General features: G+C 44.0%; 1 protein-coding gene across 3 annotated transcripts in view; it reads right to left on the reverse strand.

The window, feature by feature from the left end:
* The window catches only part of VIT (vitrin), a 109,464-nt gene extending 83,748 nt beyond the window's left edge, over positions 1–25,716 (reverse strand). For all 3 annotated transcript variants that reach the window (XM_042933261.1, XM_042933260.1, XM_042933262.1), the window contains exons 1-2: positions 25,687–25,716; positions 3,017–3,086 (exon numbers count right to left, since the gene is read on the reverse strand). In XM_042933261.1, coding sequence (XP_042789195.1) covers positions 3,017–3,068 — 52 coding nt within the window. In that variant the 5' untranslated portion in view covers positions 3,069–3,086; positions 25,687–25,716. The remainder of the gene's footprint in view (positions 1–3,016; positions 3,087–25,686) is intronic.
* Positions 25,717–26,121: the final 405 nt, after the last annotated feature.

Here is a 26,121-nt window from a genome sequence, read left to right on the forward strand (position 1 = left end):
CCACTGACCCATGCGACTTGCTGCTTGGATAGAAATCTCCATGTTCCTTGTTGTATTTGGATTTGAGCCCAGTTCTATAGTGCGGTGTCCTCTACTGCAATAGTTCCTGATTACAATCTGTTTTTACCTCTTTAAACACTATCCAGCTCTGGTTCTCTTTAAGTGTCCACAATGCCTTCCTGAAAACTGATTTACGAGGCAGGTCATTTGAAAGCAGTTCAAATTTCCCCCATGCTTTAATTTGGGATTATGTTCTCAATGAAACATCTGGCATTAAATAAATCAGAGCTTCATAGCAAAGACAGGACAACTTACTCTCTACAATCATATAAATCATACAGTTATGCTTCAGATCACGAATATTAAAGCTGGGAGGAGCTTTGCAGGTTATCCTTTTATTTTATAAAAAAAGAAACAAAGTTCAGGGTTAACACCTTGGCTAAAGCGGCAGTTATTTGGGGGCAGAAGTTGGAACCGGAACGCAAGTTTGGTGGCTACTGTCTTAGCCCATGTATACCACTTGCTCCCCATAGGTGCCGTTGTTGAGTTTGACGCCGTCTTCAGGTAGGTAGAGTCAGAATTGAGTTAAATTACAGGACATTCAGCTGGTGTTGGGGAATCACTTCGTGTGGTGAAAAAACCCACACATCAGAATTGGGTACAGAGTTGGACTCTGATACCTTAGAAATCCAGCCTCCCTAAGGAGAACAATTTATTTCACGGTTATTCTTGAGTGCCTGTGGGATGTGTCAAGCACTGGCAATGCACCAGCTCTTGCCCTCAATGAGTTCACAGCTTTGGGGGACCTGGGCCAGTGGCAAGGCAAATGCCACGCAGCTATGATGAGAATCAATACAGGGTGCAGTGGGACACTTAGAAAGATGGCCTGATCAGATGAGGGGCTGAGGGAAGCTTTCTGAGGACCAGTAGGGCTTGGGGAGGTATGGAGGCAAGAGGAAGAACATTCCAGGAAGGGGAACAGCATGGTCAAAGGCCTGGAGGGGAGAAATGATGTGAGTCTCAGGGGAATGAGAAAGTCAGTACTTTTCAGGTCCCTGGAACCCAGAGTGGACTCCGTGGGGAGCAAGGAGCACAGAAGACAACAAAGTGCCCAACAAGCAAGGCACTTTAATTGATATGGACCCCATCTCAAAGACAAAGGGGGAAATACTGAGGAGTTTAACTCAAGAGTGGTGATCAGACATGGGCTTTAGAGAGATTGGGGTATGGTCGAGAAGGAGTTAGAGGGGTCAGGATTTGGGGCAGGGAGGCTGTCATGGGTACCAAGGAGCATGACAGGGAAATGGTCCTGGGATGGAGACCAGCAGATGAACAAGAGAGATGCCAGGGAGGCAGACGTGTGAGGACACAGAGAGAGGATTTTGTGACAGGAGTCTCCTTTGTCTACTTCGATTTGTCACTTTCTGAATGAGTAGCCCTGAGGGGAGAGAGTTTTGCAGAAAGGCAGGCTGAGTCAGGCTGGGACCAGGAAGGACAGTCAAGTCTTCCTTCTTGGTTCTGTGATGCAGGGGACATGCTGAGTATGAAATGGCCTCAGGGTTTGCTTGTTTTGTTTGTTTTACAGTCACTAAAGCCTTCTTATTTCTGACTCTCTACCTGCCCTAAATAAGAAACCTGCTAACAGGCGAGTGATTGTGGGAGGGGGCAGCCTCTCAAAGGACAAGGTCCAAGTGAAGGAGCCCGAGTTTCCCAGGTGACTATCCTTCAGCAGGTTGGTGGGGGAGTCTGGACCAGAACCCATGTGAACCCTCCGACTCCCAGTCTAGTCTCCTTCCACCAGGTGAAAGCCCTCTTGCCTTCTCAGCTGTGTTACCTCTTTCTCTTCCATTTACCAGCTCTGCTGCGTAGACGCCCTCTGCACAGACCTTGAACATTGAGACGATGTTATGGGTTTAATTTTGTCCATCCTAGATTCATATGTTGAAGTCCCAGCCCCCAATACCGAATATGACCTCATTTTGAAATAGGCTGCTTGCAGATGTAATGATTTAAGTTCTGATGCGGTCCTACTGGACTAGGTTGGGCCTCTAATCCAATATGTTGGATTATAAGTGTTATAAGAAGGGGGAAATTTGGGCGCACACACAGATGCACACACAGAGGGGTGTGACGTTAAGAAGTGCCAAAGATGGCCCGCAAACAACCAGAAGCTGAGAGAGAGGCACGGAACAGACTCTCCACCACAGCCCTCTGAAGAAACCAAGCCTGCTGACACTCTGAGTTTGGACTTCTAGCTTTCAGGACAGTGAGCGAATAAAATCTTGCCATTTGAAGCACCCCCCACCCCCACCCCCACTCCCACCCCCGGTTTGTGGTATTGTGTTGTGCAGCCCTAGTGAACAGATAGACTGCCTGAAAGGGCTTTGCACACTTCCCTGGCATTAGTATCACAGCCATCCGTGGGGGTCACTCTATCCAACATGGTTGGGGTGCAGTGGGGTTGAAATTACTAGAAGATTACCCTTGGGCTTAAAGCTAAACCCGTCAACCCTCTTCTCTCTTCTGGGCGAGCTGCTGCTCCTACAGAGCCTGCCCAAAATTGTGTTCCCTGCTGATAATGGGTAAGGGTTTCATCTCTAAAAGTATGGGTCACCAGTGGTTACAAGTAAGGTCATGTCAGTGATAATAATTTTTTTTTTTTTTTTGAGGAATAAGAAACAAGAATGTTCCCAAATTCAGAATCCGTAAATGTGCTCTATCTGCAATGTTGGCTAGTTGCTGAAGAATGCACAGATATGTGCATATAGATGTGCGTAATATGTACAAACATGTAATACATACATTTGCCTTATACAAAAATATATACACACTTACATCCTGAATTCCATCCACAGTTAACATTCTCACTGAAACTTCCCTCCAAACTATGTATCATAAAAAGATACACTGTACTGTTTACACGCACTGTCTTGGTTTAAACCTTTTCTTGGCAAGATTCTTTGGACTTTAGGAAAATGTTAAAAGTGTATCCAGATACACATATAAAAGTACTTACCAAGGAACATTTCAATAACAGATGCCTTCATAGTGAGGACAACAATCCCCATAAAAATCAAAATGGCACCCTGGAGAGGAAGAAACAATAACACCGTCACATTTCAGCCAAGAGTTCTGAAATTGGACGCATGGAGTGGGGGAGCGGGGTGGGGAGGGCTGCCTCGTTTTGCATCGCTCCCTGGAGTCTCAGGATTCTAAGTGGCAGCTTGCTCTAAGGAGCCCACAGAGATGGCAGTGGCCAGCCTCACTGGTCCCCAGAACCCATGCTGGCCACTAGTCCCTATTCTTCACAGGTTTGGTCTCTACTTAGAACCGAAGACAAAGTAACTCCATAATTTTGGGAAGGTGCTCAACCAGCCTTTAAATTAGGACAAAAGCTACACTTATGATATTGAGAGAACATTTTTGGATTACAAGTAAACAATGCATTCCTCATTCAATAAATATTGATTAAATTCCCATTATATGGCTAGGTATTATTAGGGAGGAAGTGATGGAAATGGAGCTAATAAAGGTTTCTTGTTCTTAAAAGACTTATATTTTAAAAGAAGTGGGAAGACACGTGTAGATATAAATAACCATAACATTAGTAAGTGTGCCAGGCTCCATAAGGGAATAGAAGAGGCGTGTGTAGACCAGTGGCTCTCAAACTTTGCTGCATATTAGTATCGTCTGCGAGTTTTAAGAGGCCCTGATGTCCGGGCTGCACCTCAGACTAATTGAATCAAAATCTCTTAAGGTGGGATCTAGCATTGTGTTTTTAAGAACTCCCCAGGTAATTTCAATGTGCTGACAAATTTGAGGACCCGTGGTTTAGAGCAAGACTTGCTAAATCTTACATGCATAGGAATTACCTGAGATTTTGTTAAGACGCAGATTCTAATCCAGTAGGTCTGGGATACTGTCAGAGATTCCCCAGGAGGCCAGGGAATTTTAGAGAAAGGAGAGATAATGACAGCCATGGGGATAAGCGAAAGCCTCCTAGAGGTGGTAGCATTTGATCAACTTTGAAAGACAAACAGTTTGGACATGCAGAAATAGGGAGAAGTGACCCCAAGGTCACTTGGGGGAGGAACAGCACTGACAGGAGCTCAGAGGTTAGCATAGTGATGCTATCGATCTGTATGGGGTTTCCTCCAGCTCTTGAGGCTATGAGGAAACTCTAAAAGGTTTGTTCATACTACCATTACTCATCACATGGAGCACATACTCTGTTGCCTCAAATCTTCACGATAAGCCAGTGTGGCAGATTTTATGATGCCTTCAGGAAAGTAAGGCTTAGAAAGGTTAAATGTCACATCCCTGGTGACCAGGGTGGTCAGTAGGACCGGAATGGAGGTAGAGTAGGTAGGATGGATCTGCCCTGGGCACAGGCAGTGAGGAAGAACATTGTCTGAAAGAGTTTAAAGGCTTAAGGTTGGTCTGCTTTTTATTACCTTTATAAGCTAGCAATTCTAAGCAATGTCAATGATAAAGCACCCCTGTCTTCTGGGGTGCATGGCTCTCTGCCCAGTGCTATTGCTGTGTGGCCTAAATCTGGCATTCATACCCTGCACTCTGCTATCCCCAGTGGTGTTATTCTCTGGGGCAGGGAGACAGGGAAAGCCCCTGACTTGTAGCGTTTGTTGATTTCTCTGTAAAAATTCCATGGCTGATGACGAAGCCACCAAAGTAGGGAATTGGAAACACCATCTGGTACTAGCTAGGTCCAGTGCAAGCTTATACCCAATATTTAGATTCAGTACTATGCAGATTTTATTAACAAAAAGCAATTATCAAATTATGGTTGAGGTGGTAATACAAGTACCTGATGCAATTAACTTAAATAAAACTTTTTAGTATATGAAAGATTTTATTACAGACAATTAAATTAGGCAGCAAGAGTAACCTCAAACAGAACGGATTATTTTGCTAATTTCCAGCAACAATTGCAATGTGTTAAATTTCCCAGTAAAAGTTGTTGACTACTGTTTACATAATAGGCAGATAACGGCTCTTAGCTTCAAAATAGAAATAAAATCATACATACAGTCAGTTTGGCAATTTGATGCTTAAATAGCTGGGTTATGTTTTGGAAATAGGGTGATAGCAATTAAAAAATTTTTTTCGTCTTTTACTATTTTGACTCTGAGAAGCTCCGGAGCCACTTAACATGTATGTTTTCAGGACGAAACCGTTAACTTTTTATGGAATAAATGCAGTATATCAAGCTACCCTACTGTACCGACCTAACCCAGCCCCACCAGTTGGCTGTTACTGTTCAGCTTTGCAGATTTTATCAGGTCACCCTTGATTTCTGCTTCTCTTTCTCCACATCTTACCTATCAGCCAAGGCTGTTGGCTCTATATTCGTAATGTATCCAGAATCTGACCATGTCTTATCACCTTTACTACTGCCATCTGCTCCAGGCCATGCCTCCTGTCACCTGGTTATCGCAATCAGCCTCCTTACTGAGCTAGTTCCTTCTTCCTCTGACTCCACAATCCTCACAGCAATCAGAACTCTGAAGTGGCTCCCCATGTTACTCCGAATCAAAGCCCAAGTCTTGACAAGTGGCTTACAACCCTATGTGATTTTGCACCATTGGCCCCCCCTGACCTCATTGCTCCCCGTTTTCTCCCTTAGTCGTTAAGCTCTGAGTACAATGGCCTCCTGGCTGTTTCTAGCACACACTTCTCATCTTATGGTCTGTTTCCTCTACCTGGATGCCCCTCCCCCAAGATCAGAACATGATTTACTGCCTCATTTCTTTCAAGTCTTTGCTTAAATGTTACCTTCTCTTGGGACATCCCCTTACCACCCAACATAACCTCTGCCACCCACCACCAACTGGTACACCCTATCCTTTTCCCACTATTTTTTTTTTTCATGTTACTATTGCCACTGACATACTTTATTTATTTTACTTGTTTACTGTTTGTGTTCTCCACTAGAATGCAAGCTCCATGAGGGCAAGGATTTTTTACTCGATTTTTTTTTTATGTGCCTGATAAATACATGTTGGATTAATGAGTGAGTAGCTGGGGCTTTCTCCTTTCCCTGGGAAATAAAAAAAGAAAACCAACAATCTTGTGAATACACGAAAAACTAGTGAATTGTACACTTTCAAGGGTTATCTTATGGCATGTGATTTATATCTCAATAAGCATTATTGATCGTCAGCAAACTGAAGATGGATTGCAGAGAGAAATGCTCTCAGATCTGTGTCTTACAACTTGAGGAGACATGATGGACCTGACCTTTACGTGCTGGGACGGGTGGATGAAAACAAACAGGATTCCAGGAAACACTCTAATCCTGTAGGAGTTATCACCCAAATGCTGACTCATTCATCATGGACTAGAATCACTCTGGTCTCTTGGAATCAATGTTTTGAGGCCTCTTTCTTACCACTTCAATTTCTCTCCTTGTTTGGCCCATTCACTCATATACTGAAAGTATAAATGTGCCTTTTTGAAATGTGTGTTGAAAAATCTCTAACCCTCTCTTAGCCATTCCAGAGGCCGGAAGTGAGGATGGCTGCCACCGCTGTTAAGCAATACTTGTAGAGTGTCCAGTGCCACGAAACTGTGTGGTGCACAGTAATGTTGGAGCCCTGAATCCTCATGTGCTCACCAGGGTTTGAACAAAACCCAGACAACTGGAGTTTCCAAAAGAATGTGTTACTGATTCATGAATTTATGGATTGTGCCATGAGATGGAATATGGGGTCCTGAACATGAAGTTCTGGTGAGGCAAATGAAGCTGGATTGTGAAATAAAAATACACACTAACGTAAGTGGAGTAGCCAGCCAACTTAATTAGACCTCTCGTTGCCTGGATTTAGAAAAGAGTGCGTTGGTAATAAATAATAACATCACCTTATATTTATACGGTTCTTCAGGTTTTTTTCCTCCAATTTAAAAATTGTGCTAAAATGCACAAATGTAAAATTTACTATCTTAACTGTTTTGTAAGAGGTTAGTGTTGACACATTCATAACGTACAATCATCACCGCCATCGATTTCCAGAACTCTCTTTGTCTTGTAAAACTGAAATTCTACGCCCATTAAACAAAAACTCCCCATCTCCCCCTACTCCCAAGTCCCTGGCAACCAGCATTCTGCCTCAAGGATTTTGACTAAGTACTTCATTTAAGTGAATCATACGGTATTTGTCTTTTTGTGACCGGCTCATTTCAAATAGTATGATGTTTTCAGGGTTCATCCACGTTGTAGCCTGTCTCAGAATTTCTTTCTTTTTGGTGCTGGGTGATATTGCATTGTATGTATAAACCACATTTTACTTATCCTTTCACCTGTTCGTGAACTCTTGGGTTGCTTCTACACTTTGGTTATCGTGAAAAATGCTGCCATGATCGTGGATGTACAGGTATCTCTTAGAGACCCTGCTTTCAGTTCTTTTGTTTATACCTCCAAGGGAAATCACTGGATCATATGGTAGTTTTATGGTCTTGTGTTTTGAGGAACCACCATACTGTTTTTGGAATGGCTGCACCATTTTACGTGGCCATTAACAGCGCTCAAGGGGTCCAGCATCTGCATGTTGTCACCAACCTTGTTATTTTCAGTTTCTTTAGATGGTACCCGTTCTAATGGGTGTGAAGTGGCATCTCGTTGCAGCTTTGATTTGCGTTTCCCTAATGGTTAGGGATGTTGACCCAACTGCTTGTGTGCTTGTTGGCCACTTGGAGATCTTCTGTGAAGAAATGTCTATTCAAGTCCTGTGCCTGGCTTTTTAGCAGGTTGTTTTCTTGTTGCATTCTTGGAGTCACGTATACTTTCTGGATATTAATCTCTTATCAGCTATGATTTGCAAATATTTTATCCCATTTTTTTGTACTTTGTTGACAGTGCCTTTGATGCACAAGATTTTTAAATATTCATGAAGACTAATTTGTCTATTTTTCTTTTGTTGTCTGTGCCTTTGGGTGTCATATCCAAGAAATCATTGCCAAATCCAATGTTATGCAGGTTTTGTCGTATGTTTTTCCCTTAGAGTTTTACAGTTTTAGGTCTCACATTTAGATCTTTGGTCCATTCGAGTTAAATTTTGTTTATGGTGTTAGGTGAGGGTACAGCTTTGTTCTTTTGCATGTGGATATGCTCTTCTCCCAGCACCATTTGTTTAAGAGTCTGTCTTTTCCCTATTGAATGGTCTTGGCACCGTGGTCAAAAATGATTTGACCATATATGTAAGGGTTCATTTCTGGGCACTCTATTCTGTTCCATGTATGTTTCTGTCGATGTATGTTTCTCTGCCAATTCCACACTATTTTGATTACTACAGCTTTGTAGTAATTTGTTTTTTTACTTTTAGATCAGGAACTGTGTGTCCTCCAGCTCTCCTCTTCTTTTTCAAGACTGTTTTCGCTATTTGGTGTCCCTTGAGATTTCACATACATTTTTGGATGTGTTTTTCAATTTCTGCAAAGAACATCATTGGAATTTTGATAGGTATTGTATTGAATCTATAGATTGCTTTAGGTAGTATTGAGATCTTTTTAAAAATAGACTTTATTTTACTTATTTATTTTTGAAAGAGAGAGAGAGAGAGAGTGAGCATGCGAATGCATGCAAGTGGGGGAGGGGCAAAGAGAGGGAAAGAGAGAATCTTAAGTAGGCTCCACCATGAGACCGTGACCTGAGCCGAAATCAAGTGTCTGACTTTTAACTGACTTTTAACTGAGCCACCCAGGTGCCCTGGTATTGACATTGTAAAAGTATTAAGTCTTCCAGAGGCACCTGGGTGGCTCAGTCGGTTGAGCATCTGACTCTTGATTTCGGCTCAGGTAATGACCCAGGGTCATGGGATCCAGCTATGTATCAGCCTCTGTGCTAAGTGTGCAGTCTCCTTGGGATTCTCTCTCTCTCTCTGTCCCTCTCTCTACCCCCCCCCCCCCCATATATATGTGTGTGTGTGTGTGTGTGTGTGTATTATATATATGTATATAATAAAATGAAAAAAATACTAAGTCTTCCAGTTTATCAATATGGAATACGTTTCTACTTATTTATGCCTCCTTCAGTTTCTTTCAGCAATATTCTGTAGTTTTCATTGTATAAGTCTTTAGCCTCCTTGATTAAATTAATTCCCAAGTATTTTATTCTTTTTGATGCTATTATAAATGGAATTGTTTTCTTAATTTCCTCTTTATTTTTTTTTTCTTAATTTCCTCTTTAGACTGTACGTTGTTCATGTATAAAGATGCAAGTGATTTTTGCCTGTTGACTTTGTATCCTATTTGGCTGAATTCATTTTTTCATTCTAACAATTTGGTTGTGTAATCTTTAGGATTTTCTACGTATAAGAGCATACAATCTGCAAACAGATAATTTTACTTCTTCCTTCCATTTTAGATGAATTTTATTTACCTTCCTTGCCTAATTCCTCTGGCTAGAACTTCCAGTACTATGCTGAATAGAAGTGGTAAAAACAGATGGGCATCCTTGTCTTGTTTCTGACCCTAAGGAGAAACTTTCAGTCTTTCACCATTGAGCAGGAGGTTTGCTATAAGATTTCATATATGGTTTTTATTATGTTCAGGTAGTTTCCTTCTATTCCTAGTTTGCTGAGTATTTTTTATCATGAAAGGGTGCTAAATTTTGCCAAATGATTTTTCTGCATCACTTGAGATGATGTTTGTTTTTTCCTCCCTTTAATTAACATGGTATATTACATTAGTCGATTTTTGCATGTTCAACCATTTTTCCATTCCAGGAGTAAATCCCACTTGGTCATGTTGTATAATTACTTTTAATCTGCTTCTGAATTCAATTTCCTAATATTCTGTGGAAGAGTTTTGCATCCACATTTATACGGGATATTGTATTGTTAGGCGACACTGTAGTTTTCTTCTCCTGTGGTGCCTTTGTCTAATTTGGGCTCTGGGTAACGCTGGCCTTACAGGATGATTTAAGAAGCATTCCCTTATCTTTAGTTTTTGGGAAAAGTTTGAGAAGGTTTGATATTGGTTCTTCTTTAAATGTTTGGTGGAATTCACCAGAGAAGCCATCAGACCCAGGGCTTTTTGTTGTCAGGCGATTTTTGATTACTGATTAAATCTCTATACTAGTTACAGGTCTATTCAGATTTACTATTTCTTCATAGTCTTGGTAGGCCTTGCGCGTCTAGAATTTGTCCACGTCAGCTAAGTGATCCAATTTGTTGGCATACAATTGTCCATAGAACTTTCCTATATATTTTTTTATTTCAATAACGTTGAAAGAAAACCCGGTAAGTGGTGATGAGAGACAGAAGTGAGTGTGACAGTTTTGTTCTGTTGAAATCCTTACCCTATGCCCCTATGTAAATAAGGCAGAAATTAGTGAAACAGGCTGTTTGGAAGATTGAACATAGATAACATTGATATTTAACGAGAAGCTGCCGTCATCTCCCAACCCATTCCTTGCTCTCTGCTTTCTGCTCTGGGTCATCCTTCCCCCCAGCTGGGGAGGATCAGCTTCCTGAAGCATGGGCCCCGAGTGTACATTCACCCTCTCAGAATCCTCCTTCACAGTCCCCTCATCCTCTGTGGAATAAAAGCCTGGCTTCCTCAGTGAGGGATTTCAAGCCATCACACTGCAGTTCTTGTCTGTAGCCCTCTCCTCGGACCCCAGCACACCTGGGAGTCAGAGGAGGGTTTTTCTCTACACGCGACACCTCAGCGTCTCGTCCCGTGAGCTTGCTATTCCTCTGTCTGGAATAGCTCCTCATCTGCCTTACACAAGCCTCTCCATCTCTCAAGGTTCAGCTCATGGGCCACCTTTTCTTGTAAATCTTTGTGACCTCCTCAAGTCAAAATTCATCTTCATTCGTGCATCCATTTAATCATCCAAAAAAATTGTGTGCTCCATGCTAGGCGGAGAGGAGCGAGATGCAGGTCCCATCATCAAGTTGCCTAGGGTCTTCTAGAAGGAGACTGATGTGCCCTCACCATAACTAACACAGACTGAGCACATACTAAGTGTCCATAATGGCTCACTTAATCTTTGCAACAACCCCATGAGGTGGGGGCTCCTTCCCGCCTTAATTGTAGAGGTCCTCTGCCCAAGGTCACAAGGCTGCGGAAGAAGAGCTGGAATTCACAGCAGGCATTCTGAGCCCAGAGCCCTGCATTTGCAAATCACTGTTTTGTAATAAGTATGCTTCCTTCATCTGTTCTGATGTAATTGCTCTGAGTTGGTATCAATATTGTTTTAAAGCTCCCCCGGTGACTCCCCTGTGCAGCCAGAAGTGAGAATCTCTGCTGTCAAGGATACGGTGATGGCAAAAAGTGTGGATGGTCACATAGGCCTGGGGCATGGGGATTGGAAGGGGCTTGAACTCGTTTAACTGGCAGGTCGGAACACAATGAGTGACGAGGGGAGGACAGGACACAGGGGACTGAGTAGCTTCAGGAACTGGGAGCTGCTCTGAGAGGCTGGGCGAGAGATCAGACTGTTAGAGAGGAAAGAAGGGGCCATGTTGGCCTTGAATGTCATGCCTAAAGAATGTGCAATTGATCCTTTAGGCAACAGGGAGACATGGAAGACTTAAAAATTATTTTTGCATTCATCATTTTTAATAAGCCCCCTAGAGGCTTACTGGAGCCCCTCACTTGCAGAAAATCTGCCCTAGTGGGCGTGTAAGATTTATGCAGTGCTGGTGTTTGTCTGATCTATGATGCTACAAGGGGGAGCACCTAACAGTACTCTTTGTCCACAAGGCAGAAAGAGCCAGTGTCCATCTGGAAACGCTTAATAATTATGAGAGGCTTGTGCTGTATTTCCAAAATGCCAAAAATCCCCCGAGGGCAGACATCTCTGAATGGGGAGAGGCTACATGTGCAGGCTTTTGCTTTCCCCATCTCTGCCTGATGTAAAGCCTCAGCTGTTTGTCAGTGGATGTGGGTTGATCTAGTGAGGTTGGAAGAAGGAAGACTGGTCCTAGGAGGGGTCTTTTCAATGTGGAGGTGGCCTCGATCTGCATATAAACCTTTACATAGATCCTATTCCTCTGGGCTGGGCCTGAAACACTGCATTTCCTGTTGCCATGACACCAGCAGTCACTATTACAATCCCCCAGGATTCTGTGAAGGAGAGGGAGAGGGAGGGAGGGAGGGAGAGAACACAGGAGCGAGCCAGAAAGCATGGTAGTTTTCCTCCCTTTCCTTATTTTCCTTCTCTTTCCAATCCCTTCTTCTATCTTAAAGAAATACCAACAGAAAAGTACAAGCCAAATAGGCATGGGAGGCAGGGGAGAGTTTCCCTTTTCTCCATGTTGGCTGCTAAGAATATACCAGGCTACTTGAAGATGTGCTCTGAGGCAGGCTTTGCGGACAGGACGCTGATGGTTGCCTAAGCAGAGCGACCTCTTCTCCACTTCCTCTTTCCTAACACAACCCCAATTTGATAAAAAGAATAAATGCATACAGGTGACTTAGAGGAAGCTGCTCTATCCCTGCTCCTGGGGTGGATCCTGATTCCAAGTCTAAGCCAAGGATTGTTATATATACTTTCTCCCCCTTGCTGGCGATTGCTTCAGAACCCCAGCCTTGAGCCTATCAACACGGGGCCCACTCCAAGCGATAGCGCCTAGTTCAAGGGCGGGCTGTGTCCTGAGTTGTGTCAGACACACAGAATGGAAAGACTTAAGTCTGTGTTTTTCAGGGAGAGAGGTTGCCTCCCTTGTTGGTCTGCTGGCAGCCATCTTGTGACCACGAGACAAGTCAGTGTGAGGAAAAAGTCAACACAAAAAAAAGGAGGAGGACAGCCAAGTGAATCACAGAGAAATGGAGCTGGAACTCTGTCTTATGCCTGGAGGTGGGGCCCACCTCTGGACCACCTGACAATTGAGATAATGTGTTTCCTTTTCAGTTGGGCTTGTAGCTGAGAAATGATTCCCGATTCTTTCCTAACTCAAAGTACCTGTCTTTGTAACTACAGAAGACTATAACAATGACAGAGTCTGTAAGAAGCTTTCTCAACAATTCTGTCATCTGAATCACCTAAGAACCTCTTGATGTAGAATGACCATTATTATCCCTATAATTCAGAGCAGTGTAGTGACTTGTCTAAGGCCAGGTCTCTATTTTAGTCCCATGCTCTTTTGACTATATCAAACCTCTCACGTAACTGTTACTGTAAATAAATCCCATGATTTATTATATATTATTATAAAATAAAAACTCCACTCATTTCTATAGTTCTTTGCACATTTAAATGCCTGGTTACATCTAGGGCTTTAATCTCAAAAGACGCCTGAAATGAATGTCTCAGATGTTACAGTCAGACACAGAAATAATACATGCTAAAATTAAGTGACGCGGCTGGTCTGGCAGGAAAAGATAACCTATGCCAATCAAGATCCCCCTTGGAATTTGGAGTTGGGACCCTGAATAAGATGCAGAGATGAAGGCCAAAGAGAGGAGAAGAGAAAGCCTATGGCCCCGAGAGAAGCAGGGGGAGAAGACACCTTGGTTTCTGGCCACTTTCTAGGTCCCATTTCCAGTGTGATGGAGGTCCAGCTGGACTGGGTCTCCTGCTCATGACATAGATGTTTCTGGGCCCTTTTACTCCAGTCAGTTGGAGTTGGTTTCTATTTCTTGAAGCTTTGATTCGAACTTCCCCTTCTTTAGTTTGTTTATTTACTTTGAGAGAGGGAGAGAGAGAGGTGGGGAGGGGCACAGAGAGAGAGAGAGACCCTAGGCAGGCTCTATGCTGTTAGCACAGAGCCCGATGCCGGGCTCCATCTCCCAAACTGTGAAATCATGACCTGAGCCGAAATCTGGAGTTGGATGCTTAGCCAGCTGAGCCACCTAGGCGCCCCCAAACCCTTTTCATCTCGTTTTAGTTATCTCTTTCCCTGACATGATTAGTAGTAAAAAATGAAAACACTTAAGATGAAAAGGGCTCTGGTGCCAGTCTTGTGGTAGCCTCAAGCAGGGGTTTGAGAGGCTATATCCCAGTCTGGAGGGAGGCTCTGGGAACAAGTGTGACAAAGAATCTCACAAGCTGTGGCAGCACCTGAGGAGGAAGAACACAGCCTGCACACCTGGGGTGCTCTGGGAGTGGGTGACCTTGAGCTGATGCTGTGAGAATGTCACTGTGGAGTTTCCGATATGTTTAAGACCATGGTTCACGGGGCAACTGGGTGGCTCAGTCAGTTAAGCGTTGGCTCAGGTCATGATCTCAAGGCTCATGAGCTCGAGCCCCACGTCGGGCTCTGTGCTGGACAGAGCTTGGAGCCTGGAGCCTGCTTCGGATCTATGTCTCCCTCTCTGTCTCTCTCTCTATCCCTCCCCTGGTCATGTTCTGTCTCTCTCCTTCAAAAATAAATAACTATTAAAAAAAAAAAAAAAGACCATGGTTCACAACCAAGAGGATTTTGCCCCCTCCCCAAAAAGGTATGGTAGTGTTTGAAGACATTTTTGGTTGTCACAGCTTGGGGTGGGGCCTCTGCTTCTAGTGGGTAGAAGGGTGGGGGCGAGGGATGCTGCTGAACGCCCTCTAGCACGTGGGACAGCCTCACAACCGTGAATTATCTAGCCTGACATACCAGTAGTGCCAGGGTTGAGCAACTGTGATTTCTGAGATTTTTTTATAAGAGGGTTATGTTTACTGATGTTCCAGTCTAGGAATTTTCCATAAATATTATAGGTAAATATTTTTTATAACCAAGGTGTGTACAACTCAGGCTCACTTTCCCCAGGACCGCTTCTGATCACCACGTACAGTCAGGTCAAATCCCGAAGCAGAGAGATTTACTGGTGGGCAGTGGGGGACTAGAGAGGTCATCCCTGTGTTCGATGACGGAGATAGGCCTCTGCCATTAGGCTCATTGATCCATGTGGCGTGTTTCTGCGTGTCAGGAAAGCAAAAAGGGAAAGCCTTTTTTGGTGTGCGTGTTTCGGACCATCATTTTGTACCTCGTTAAGAACCTGACATATGGTAATGCTTACCACATCCACAAAGGCTTCGACCAATAGTGATTTCTAGTAAGGTTGCAAACAGTAATTACGTTTCTAAAGTGGTAGTTTAGATCTTCTATTGCCAGTAGGAAAAAAATACTAGTTTGCAGGCATGCCCCCAAATGAGCTCTAAAGAACTCCTTCCAAGAGTTATTTATCTTCCGTAATGGAAGGGCAGTAAATCTGGGGGAAGGGCTGAGGACCTCAGTGAAAGGCGAGGTGGACCATGACCGCTCCTTTCAGTTACTCTGGCAACTGTGTGCGGTTAAAAGATTCTCATGGAGCTTTGGAAGATGAGCTTCTCTCATCAGAAGCTTCTTTACTTAATGTGTTTGACACTGTGGATTAGCGCTGCCTCCTCCCAGTGGGTTTTCTCCTTTGGGCTCTGAGGTTTGTGGTTGCCAAGGGCTGTCCACTCTGAATGTGGAGCTGTGTGCTTGGATCCGTCCAGCTGTGATCCCCGGAGCCTCGACTGGCCTGAACGCTCTGTGCTTTCTGGTCTGCCTTCAATTCTGAGGCACAGAAAAACATTTTCAGGTCTTGCCTCGCCTCCCAGCTGGGGTAGGAAGGAAGATGAGGGTGATTCTGTAAGATCCATAGCATCTTCCCGTTGGCCTCCTGGTAACGCGTGGGTTCCTCTCAGATGAACAGGGTCCTGGGTCTTCCCATGCTGCAGAGAGGCAAGCACGGGGCTGTGGGTTAAAGCGCATTCTTGAATCCCAGCAACCAGAGGCTCCTCGAGGTGGGGGGAGGGCAGGTCGTGGAGGAGGGCAGTCGCTGCGGCTGGGCATTTGAGGTGATGGAGGCTTAAGTCCCAGACATCGGCGGAACCAGCAGAAGGAGGCATTCTGAAGCAGGAGACCCAGGTCTCCAAAGCCATGTGGCGTCCCCCTCCAGGGGCCCTCTCCAGACCATTCTCAGCTCTGATGGAGCCTTCCAACCGTCCTTCGTGTCCATCCCGACAATTTTGGCCCAGCTGTCTAGTGCCCTGTTACATGAGATGGGATTCATTTCTTTGTTGTTCTTCATGGGACGTTTTCGAACCTGAGAGCCCACTGGGATCATAACAACTTCATTTGTTGAATCCCTACCGAATGCTCCACACCGCACACATACCGTCTTCTTTAATTATCGTGGCGGTCCTACGAGGTAAGTCCTACTATGCCCACTCTTTAGAGTAGGAAATTGAGGTTTAGAGAATTTAGGGAGCTGTCCAAGGTTGGAATGAATAGGTGGCAGCACCAGAATTCCGCCCCAGGCCTCACTTTATCCCCGCTTACTGCCTCATTCTACCCCTGCAGGAGGGTTTCACGTTCCTCTTCACCTTGACACGTAATGTCCCAGGTTTTTTGAAATATTCTGTTGACAGTAGTTAAGATGCACACTGTAAAACGCATACATTGTGTAATAAAATTGTCTTGGTTGTGAGGTCAAGGGATTTTTTTTTTTTTCTGAGTCCTATCTGGGCCTGAACTCACACAGAGCTTTCTCTCTCTCACAAACGCTATTTAGGGTAAAGTGATGCACCAGGCATATTTTTAAGTTTAACCAGGCATAACACACCCATCTAAATAAACATTTGAGTGTATTGTAATTGACTGTGTAATGAGATGTTAAAATCGGATGACCCTTTGTCTTAGCTTCAGCGGAGACTGGAGACTACATGAGAACTCATTGCATGTTCCAAAGTGGTCTCCCTGACGGTCCTCTTCCTGCTGTCTGAAGTGATGGGGGTGGGGACACGCCCTGCTCCCCTCCTGCATCTGGAGACGGGGAGGAGGGGAGGAAATGCCAATAACTTCTCCTACAGCCGTTCCTGCTCTCTGGTCTCCAGCTTCCCACTCGGCTCCTATAACTCTGGTAGTAGTCTGGAGGGAGGCAGTCGGCCACACATCCCGGCTCTTGGTCACCTCCTTTGGAAGTCCATCTTGGATGTCCTGTAGCCCCATTTAAAATGACCGACTGGTCTTGGGGGTGCAGTGGACGGGTGTCTGGCTCATGATTGAGACATCTACATCTACCGGAGAGAGAATAGCTTGTGGCAAAGCAGACCCTGTACCAGAGTCAGCCTGGGGTCACTTCAGGTCCTGCCCAAGCCAGGTACACGGAGGGCTGAGGAGGCCACAGGGGAAATCATAGGAGATAGACTGCCGTTTTTTCAGAGGCTGAGCAAGGAGCTGTAACACAACCCCCTCCCCCGCCCGCCCCTGGCCAGAGCAGATCCGTATGCAGTGGCATCTGGGGCACCGCGGCTGAGGCGTTCCCAACAAACTGGTAGCATCTCCCAAGAACCCACAGAAGTGCCCCCTGCAAACAAGAAACACCTGCACATGCCTGCCAAACCCAAGGAACCTGGATGCCAACTTACAACAGAATCCGCTGTAAGGCCCTTCTGTCCTCTTACCTTTCCTCTCTGTACCCACTTCAACTCTGGATCTGAAGGTACTGTCATTGGCAGCTAAGTGGAAGGTGGGTAGAGACACAAGGCAGAGAAAGAGAGAATCTAGTCATGCCTCCTTCTCCGTTGCAGCAGTTAGGCCTGGGGTGGGGGGTGAAACTTTAAACTTAAGCATTACTTAGTATTACATTCATATTAATGACTAAACTGATTGTCTGGAGGTGTAGCGTGGGTAAGATCTTTTTAAAAATCCTGCATGTGGCCTGAGATATTAAGGGACCTACTTTGATTTCATCCAGGGCAGAGGCAAGAACTGCGGCAGAGTATGTGAATCGGCGGAGGGGTGGGGTGGGGGGTGGTGCACCTAGGGGAGCTTGAGAAGCATTAGGATAGTGCCCTCCATTCTGCTTGTCCAAATGCCACGACATTACTTTTCCCCCTCACTCTTTGGCTCCAGACCGTGTGGTCCTTGCAGGCATGGTGCTACCTCAGGGCCTTTGCATTTGCTCTTTTCTCTGCCTGGAATGTTCTTCCTCCAAGTGTCCACATAGATTGCTCCCTGGTTTTCTTCACCTCTCTCTCTGTTTAAATGTCCCTTTATCAGACATTTTATCTAACCATGCAGTGCAAATCGTCATCCACATCTCACTGCTCTGTCCAGTCCCCTTATTATACATTCTTAGGTTTTCCACAGCCCATAATACCACCAGACCTCTCATGTGGATCTGTTTATTGTGTGCTCCCCAGAGCAAGCTCTAGGAGAACAGAGACTATTTTCTTCACTCTTCTTCCCAAATGCATAGAATTATGGATAGCACATGATTGTGGCCCAATAAATATTTGTTGTTTCTGTTGTTCAGTGTTATCTCTGCTTCCCCAAATTCCTTTTACCTTTCGGACTGTAGATTCATTCACTCTATTATACAAGCAAAGCCAGTCTGGGCAAGCTGACTCACACCTTTACTTCCAAAGCCTGTTTTCTCTGTCTGGGACACAAAGGAACCCGGAGGAGGGAATTCATTTAGCATTGAGATGCCAGTGACCTGATCTCTTGGAAACGATACATTGGGTTCCCCTGAAGGAATAGTTTCTCTCTCTCTCTCTCTCTCTCTCTCTCTTTTTCTTTTTAAATCTGAGAAGAAAGAATGCAGAATGAGTCCCTTCTCACTATAGCCCGAAGGGTGTTTTTTATGAATTTTTACCACATGTCCACACAAAACTTTAGCCTTTCTCTCACTGAAGGAAAGAATGTGAGAAATTTTTACTAGAGTCTTGTCCGTGTAGAGACCCTTATCAGGGAAAGTGATTTTCTGAAGTGGCCTGAGTCATTAGGAAATAGGTTTCTTTCTCTGACTCACAGCTAACTTAGCCCTCGAGCGAAGACAAAGGACTCCTTTTGGGGACTGGCTACTCACAGGGCTTGATAATGAGGTCTGCTCCTTGGCCTTCCCCCTGAGAATCAGGTCTTCCCAGCACACCTGACAAGTGTTCTTAAATCAGGAGCTCATCTAAGAATGACAGAAATAAAAACCTCCCTTCCTGACAGAGCTTCTCCGGTGAGATCCTTACGTCTGCTCCCCTCCATCATTATTACCCCTGTGTCTACACTTGCAGGAAGGAATTTTCTCTGCAATCTCTCTGAAATTTAGTTGGCTTGAAAATGATGTTTTCAGGGATGGCAAAGATTAATTTGGTGCAGTGACAGGGAAACCAGGACCCTGTGTACTTGCTGCCTGGCGGATTAAGAATGTGAGCTTTGGAAATAGACCGCGTGGGTTTGAGGTTGAGCTCTATCACTTACTAGCCGTGTGACCTCGGACAATGTACTTAACTTCTCAGTGCCTCAGTTTTCTCATCTGCAGAATAGGAATAGTAACAACCTACCACATATGGTTGTTGTTAGGATTAAATGAGTGGATATAGGAGGAGGGCTTAAAACAGTGTCTGGGCACATAAGAATAGCTGTGTAGGTGTCGGCAAATATTATTTTTGTTCAGTGGTGGTCAATCGTGCTTATCATCATTATCCCCATTGTTTTATCTCCATCCTCCTGCAAATGGGGCCCATTTATTTATTTATTTTACATCTAAGTTAGCGTATAGTGCAACAATGATTCAGGAGTAGATTCCTTAATTCCCCTTACCCATTTAGCCCATCCCCCCTCCTACAACCGCTCCAGCAACCCTCTGTCTGTTCTCCATATTTAAGAGTCTCTTAGGTTTTGTCCCCCTCCCTGCTTTTATATTATTTTTGCTTCCCTTCCCTTATGTTCGTCTGTTTTGTCTCTTAAAGTCCTCATATGAGTGAAGTCATGTGATTTTTGTCTTTCTCTGACTAATTTCACTTAGCATAATACCCTCCAGTTCCATCCATGTAGTTGCAAATGGCAAGATTTCATTCTTTTTGATTGCCGAGTAATACTCCATTGTATATATATATACCACATCTTCTTTATCCATTCATCCGTTGATGGACATTTGGGCTCTTTCTGTACTTTGGCCATTGTTGATAGTGCTGCTATAAACATGGGGGTGCATGTGTCCCTTCGAAACAGCACACCTGTATCCCATGGATAAATGCCTAGTAGTTCAATTGCTGGGTCATAGGGTAGTTCTATTTTTAGTTTTTTTGAGGAATCTCCATACTGTTTTCCAAAGTGGCTGCACCAGTTTGCATTCAAATGGGGTCCATTTAGACTCTAGTTGAGGACTTACGAGAGGAAAAGCAGCCAGCTGAATCTCTCTCAACAAGATGCTGCTCAGATTAATCATGGCTTCATTTTTTTCGACTTGTTGGTGAAGGAACCACACGGGTTTGTGACCCCCATTGAGTTCTGTTCTTCTAGGGCTCCAGAAAGGGAGTGATTCTACACTTGTGTTCTTTCCTACTCTCTCAGATTTATAAGGATCATCACCCCATTCTCATGAAAATTTTCTACATGACTGTAGGGCAATCGAACCAATCAGATGGCTGAGGAATGATACCTAGCTTTTTAAAAAGAATTGAAGAAAGCCTCTAGTCAAGAAATGGGAAGTAGAAGTGAGCCTAAACATTTTTTTTAACTGTATCACCAAAATAAAACACAAATACCAAAATATTCTCCAAACTGGATCTAAACCAAACTAGTGTTTCTTTTGTTCCAAGACCATGGCTTGTAGATTTGAGGAAAGGATTTTGGCATCCACTATCTTAGTTCACCTTTCTCCCTCAGGATATTAGCACTGGAATGTGGCAGCGGATTTCAGCCGAGTCACAACATCTGCATGGGGGATTTGCCTTTTGCAGGTTGCCACATGATGTGCCGCGTTTATAGGTCTCAACTCAGAGCATCACCTGGTACCTGCTTTGTACGCTTCCCAGGCAGCCCCGAGCATTTCACATGGGCAGTCTCTAAGGATCTCTTCAAGCTTTGCAGTCTGGTGAAGCGGAAAGTTTTCTAGCTGATTAAAAACAAATTCTAAATCTAGTATCCACGACTGTTTGTTTAACGGATGAGGTAACCGTAGAAAAATGCAATAAACAAAACTGAAATAGTCTTTGCTCCATTGTGAACGTGGGGCTCTGGGAATCTTGCTGGATTTTGGTCCTTCCTCTCCTGTTCTGCAAACAGGAACTCACCTAGAGGATCACAGACTGACTTAAGTGTGTGTGTGTGTGTGTGTGTGTGTGTGAGAGAGAGAGAGAGAATTAAAATTTTCTTCTTCATTGTGGAATTTCTTTTTGGTTCTGTTTTATGTCGTCTAGGACTTTGTTGAACCTATTTTGTTTTTGTGTTGTTTTCCTGGTGTTATTATGTAGCTGCATTGTAGCTTTAGAACAATTATTTTGAATTCTTTGTCAGGTAGTTCATGTATCTCCATTTCTTGAGGGTCAGTTTTTGGAGATTCACTGTGCTTCTTTGGTGATGTTGTTTCCCTGTTGCTTCATGATCCTTATACCCTTGTCCAGTGTCCAGTTACCTCTTTTGGACTTCATGGCCTGACTTCAGTAAGGAAAGGTGACTTTGGTAAGATGACTTCACCTGTGGGTCGAGGCATGATGGGGCAGACTGCAACCCTGGGTCTAGTGGTACAGGGAACCAAGTGTAGCAGCTTGTGGTGGCTCTGGGTCCAAGGATATATGATGTCTCGACAGCTCAGGCTGCTGGGGTCCATAACATTGACAACCGTGTAGTCCTTGGTGAGAACTTTGGTGTATCTGCAAGGGCTCTTTGGGTCCTTGGTGATGCCTCAGGGTCCAGAGGCTAGAGACCAGGGAGGGCAGGCAGTGGTGATGGCTGGAGCTGGCGTCGTGCATGCAGGGGCTGCCGTGGTCAGCTGCAGGTGCCTGTGTGGAGGCAGGGGCCGGTTGCGGGCGCGCCTTTGGTGGCCGGGGCGGGGGTGGGGGCAGGCCCAACTGCTGGTGCACTAGTAGGTGCCTGGCCCCTGATTGTCATTATGCTCTCTTGTGGCCTCGGGGCCTCACCATGGGCTGTGCACAGCAGTGGAGCCAGTGATGGGAGTTGGGCCAGCAGGGTACAGGTGCACAACTGGAGTGGCTTAGCTGCAGGTGAGCCCAGGGGTGCAGGCAAGTAATAGGAGTTAGGGCTGGATCTGAGCTGACAAGCTGCTGTGCGGGCCCTGGCCGTTGGCATGCTCTCCTGCCACTTAATTAAAATTAACAACCGGGAGCACCCGGGTGGCTCAGTTGGTTAAGCATCCGACCCTTGATTTCAGATCAGGTCATGATCTCATGGTGTGTGGGATCGAACCCCTGTTGACGGGCTCTGTGCTTATGGTGTGGAGCCTGCTTCGAATTCTCTCCCCTGTCTCCATTCTCTCTCTCTCTCTCTCTCTCTCTCAAAATAAATGAACGTTTTAAAATTAACAGCCAGCACTATATCAAACGGTCATTTCTGATGCCTCACCTAAATTCGCCCCGGTCTGTCGCTCCTTCCTTTCCCTCTTCTCTGCACTAACTACGTAAGCTGCTCACTGCCATGTGTACAAGGACCTTTCGTATGTGTCACATGTCGCAGGCCCCCTTTGCAGCTCTCTAGCTCACACCATGTATGTTCAGAGGGCCAGGAATTCCATGCCCTTCTGCAAACCAGAGAGACACATTCTTAGGCAACGAGAGAGGGCCTTTGGGGTTTCTCAAATTACAGACATCACAGAAGTTGCCTCTCTTGCTTATCATTTGCTGACTGATTAATTAGCTCATATCCTCTGGATGAAGAAATGGCAACACATTTCTCATAATTATACTCATATCACATAATTTCCTAAGTCTAATTACTTAGGACATCCACAAGTGTTAATGGCTAAAAGTTTGAAGAGTATCACCATCAATGTGTCTCACAGCTGATCTGATTTCTTCGTTCTAGTCACATACAATAAAGAGAATTTGGGGGCATCTGGGTGGCTCAGGTAAGTGTCTGGCTGCAGCTCAAGTCATGATCTCACAGTTCGTGGGTTCGAGCCCCACGTCGGGCTCTGTGCTGACAGCTCAGAGCCTGGAGCCTGCTTTGCATTCTGTGTCTCCCTCTCTCTCTCTGCCCCTCCCCGGCTTGCACTGTGTCTCTCTCTGTCTCTCAAAGATAAATGAACGTTAGAAGAAATTAAAAAAAAAATTTTTGCTGACATTTGGGTGCTGATGATATATCAAGCACCAATGGAAGCTTTTTGTCACAATCCTAATAGACACGAATGATAGATGCCTTTTACAGATGAGAAAACCGAGGCCCAAAAAGTTGAAGTAACTTGCCAAGGTTAACACGTTTAAAAAGAGGCAGATCCTCCTGCCAGACAAACTCCCACAGGATCCATGCAGCACAAGAGGTCCACTTGAACTTGGCCTTGCATGCAAGGCCTTAAATTTAGGTATTTGACATTATCTCCATATGAGGTCACACAGTCATAGAAATGCACTAGAAAACTGAAGTCGGTCTGGCATACAATTTGGACCACACTGTCCTCATAATAAAACTGTTATATATTATATATATACACACACACGTTTACATACATATAATTATGTAATATATAATAGTATATACACATACACATGTATACACAGTTGTGTTACATTTCTGTAATATGCAATTACGGTACATTTCATTTTTGTGTGTGTTAAAGTCTTAGGTAAACATAAATATTTTAAATATATCATAGGTTCCATACTTCTTTCACTTTGTAATATACAGAGGCCTGGCCATGTCTTGACACGGGAGAGGTCCCAGTGCACAGAACCGTAGCATTAGGAGGGAAACTTAGAGACTAACTATCTTGTCCAACTTTTCATTTCATACGTGAGGACATGGAGACACAGAGATGTCGAGTAACCTCCCCAAGGTTACACAGCTAGAAGGCCCTTCTACTGACAGACCGATGTGCTCTGTCCTGCACCGACTGCTGCTGCTGTAGCTGTTGCTACCTGGTTCATGCTTCCAAATAAGCAAGGAGAGGTTATGCGTATGGGCACAAGTAACATTCTGGAAGCCGTGTAACATTTATTTCGAGGCCAGTGACTCCCTCCAGTGTAATCTGTTTTTGAATATGGTGGGAAAAAAGATTACATTTCCATGGGACTTTGCACATTTCAAAACCCATTTGGAGCTGAGAATCAGCAGTGGACCTTGTGACCACCCTGGGAGGGTGTGTGCGCAGGCATTGCTACTTCTGTTTTTCAGATGGGTAAACAGAAGTCAAGAAATGTTGCACACCTCTCCCAAGGTAACACAGCCAGGTAGTGGCAGAACTGTTACTGTAATTTAGGACTCCTGGCTTAGACCGTTGTGCTGAACGCCGCTGCTTTTCTGCGTGCGATACGTCCTACAGGAATTACAGAGAGAGCACAAGCATTTTTGTTTTCCTGATGCTATTCATAAACCATTTTAAATCCAGTTTTTTTTTTGTCTGAAAGAAACTATTCCTCATGTAATCAGTAACCTGGCAAAAAAGATAACTAGATCTTCTAAACGATATTCATACAGTAAATGCTATGAAGATAGACAGTAAGCGTTTCCAGTGTTCCTTAGGTGTTTCCTTTCAGTGGTGAGGTATAAGATATATTTAAATGAAGCTTAGTCTGGGAAACCAGCACATTGCAATTAAAAATGCAGCCCTTTAGTCTTGCAATTCTTTGTCTAAAGCCCTTTTACAAAAGAGGGTATTTTAATTCAATAAATAAAAGGCACTTCCAGCTTTCCTACTGGAGAAGGAGGAGGAGGAGGAGGAGGAGGGGGAGGAGGAAGCTTAGCTACCACTTGCAACTAACACACATAACAGAGGAAACACACAAACAAATAGCATTTGATCTTGCTTTGCTGCAGGGCGTTTTCATCTTTCAAAAGAGGAGGGAAAAACAACCTCAGAACTTTAACCACCAAAGCTTCCAAATTTATTGCAACACAACGTAATGGCAAAATGCTATTTTCTTAGCGCTCAGATTTTTTGAATAACCACCATGGCCAAGAATGCCTGGTTTTATTTTTACAATACACCCAAAGAAAATCTGGAATTCTACTCTCGATTTGGGGATGGCAGAGATGCCTGGGTTTTTCAGAGCAAACCATTGAGTCTAGTTATTCGATCTTATCCTCTCTGTTTAACCTGTGCTTGAGGCATTTATTTCATGTTTATACTAGTTTGACACAAATCATGCTTAAAAGAGATTTCATACCCTGTCTCCCTCTGCAAAGTTGGGCTACAATAGTAGACTTAACAATGCCAGCCCTTTCTTGGGCTTATCAGTTAAAGAAGCATTCAGCCTAAGAAAACGCTTCCAGTGGAAACAGGATACACAATTGAACATCTAGCCACATTCCGCCGAGATTTGTGTGAGCAGAAAGAAGTGTAGATCTGCACTAAAAAACTTCTCTTCATTTAGCATCAATGTGTCCGTTTCTCATACTGCTTTTCATACATGGTTGGAAGCAACTTGTTACAATTCTGTTACATTCAGTATAGGAAGCAAGGTTTAAAAAGGGCAGGGTAATAAAGAGACTTAAAGCTACTTCAAAGTTCTACACAAATGTCCTACTTTTCAACTTTTTTTTTTTTACCATAATTAAATTGGTTTAAAAATACAGTGAAAATCTTGTTCTAATCTTATCTCAGCACAATTTATTTATAGTTGATATACATAATATTAGTCGTTTACAAGGATGTCAACTACCCCCACTCCCTCCCAATTCTCCTGAGACTGAAATTTGTCCAGACTGATTACTTGGTCAGGGTGTGTATTATAGTTTCTTAATGAGAAATACATTTTAACATTTTTATAATAAGGTATGGAAAGCAAACTATCTACATAGCTTAGTAATTCATCAGACATACCTTGTTTGAAGAAAGCAATTTTTTTTCAAAAATTTTCCACCACACAGAATGGATATCCTTTTTTCTTTAAGCTTTTCTGCATCACAAATCCCATCCAAATTATTCTAAAGAAGAAACAAGGAGAGGTCCAAGCAACTTTCCTCTTTTCTCAGAGGAGCTAATCAAACATTCCCATCAACCTCTCAGCACTTTGAAAAGCACATTTTAGCCACACACACACACATCCACACACGTACATGCTCACGCACACACACACACACACACACACACCCTCACACACTGCTTCTCACACTGGTTTTAGTGCTGAATTAGGCGGTCCTCTTTCAAATTTCCACTCCCACTTGCTTTTCTTTGGGGTAAGGATTTCTAAATATTCTTCTCTAGCCTAAAGCACACATTTTCAGTAAGCAAATTCTATAATTAGAAATTCTAAAA

The sequence above is a fragment of the Panthera leo genome, chromosome A3 (genome assembly GCF_018350215.1).
Source record: "Panthera leo isolate Ple1 chromosome A3, P.leo_Ple1_pat1.1, whole genome shotgun sequence".
Taxonomy (NCBI): domain Eukaryota; kingdom Metazoa; phylum Chordata; class Mammalia; order Carnivora; family Felidae; genus Panthera; species Panthera leo.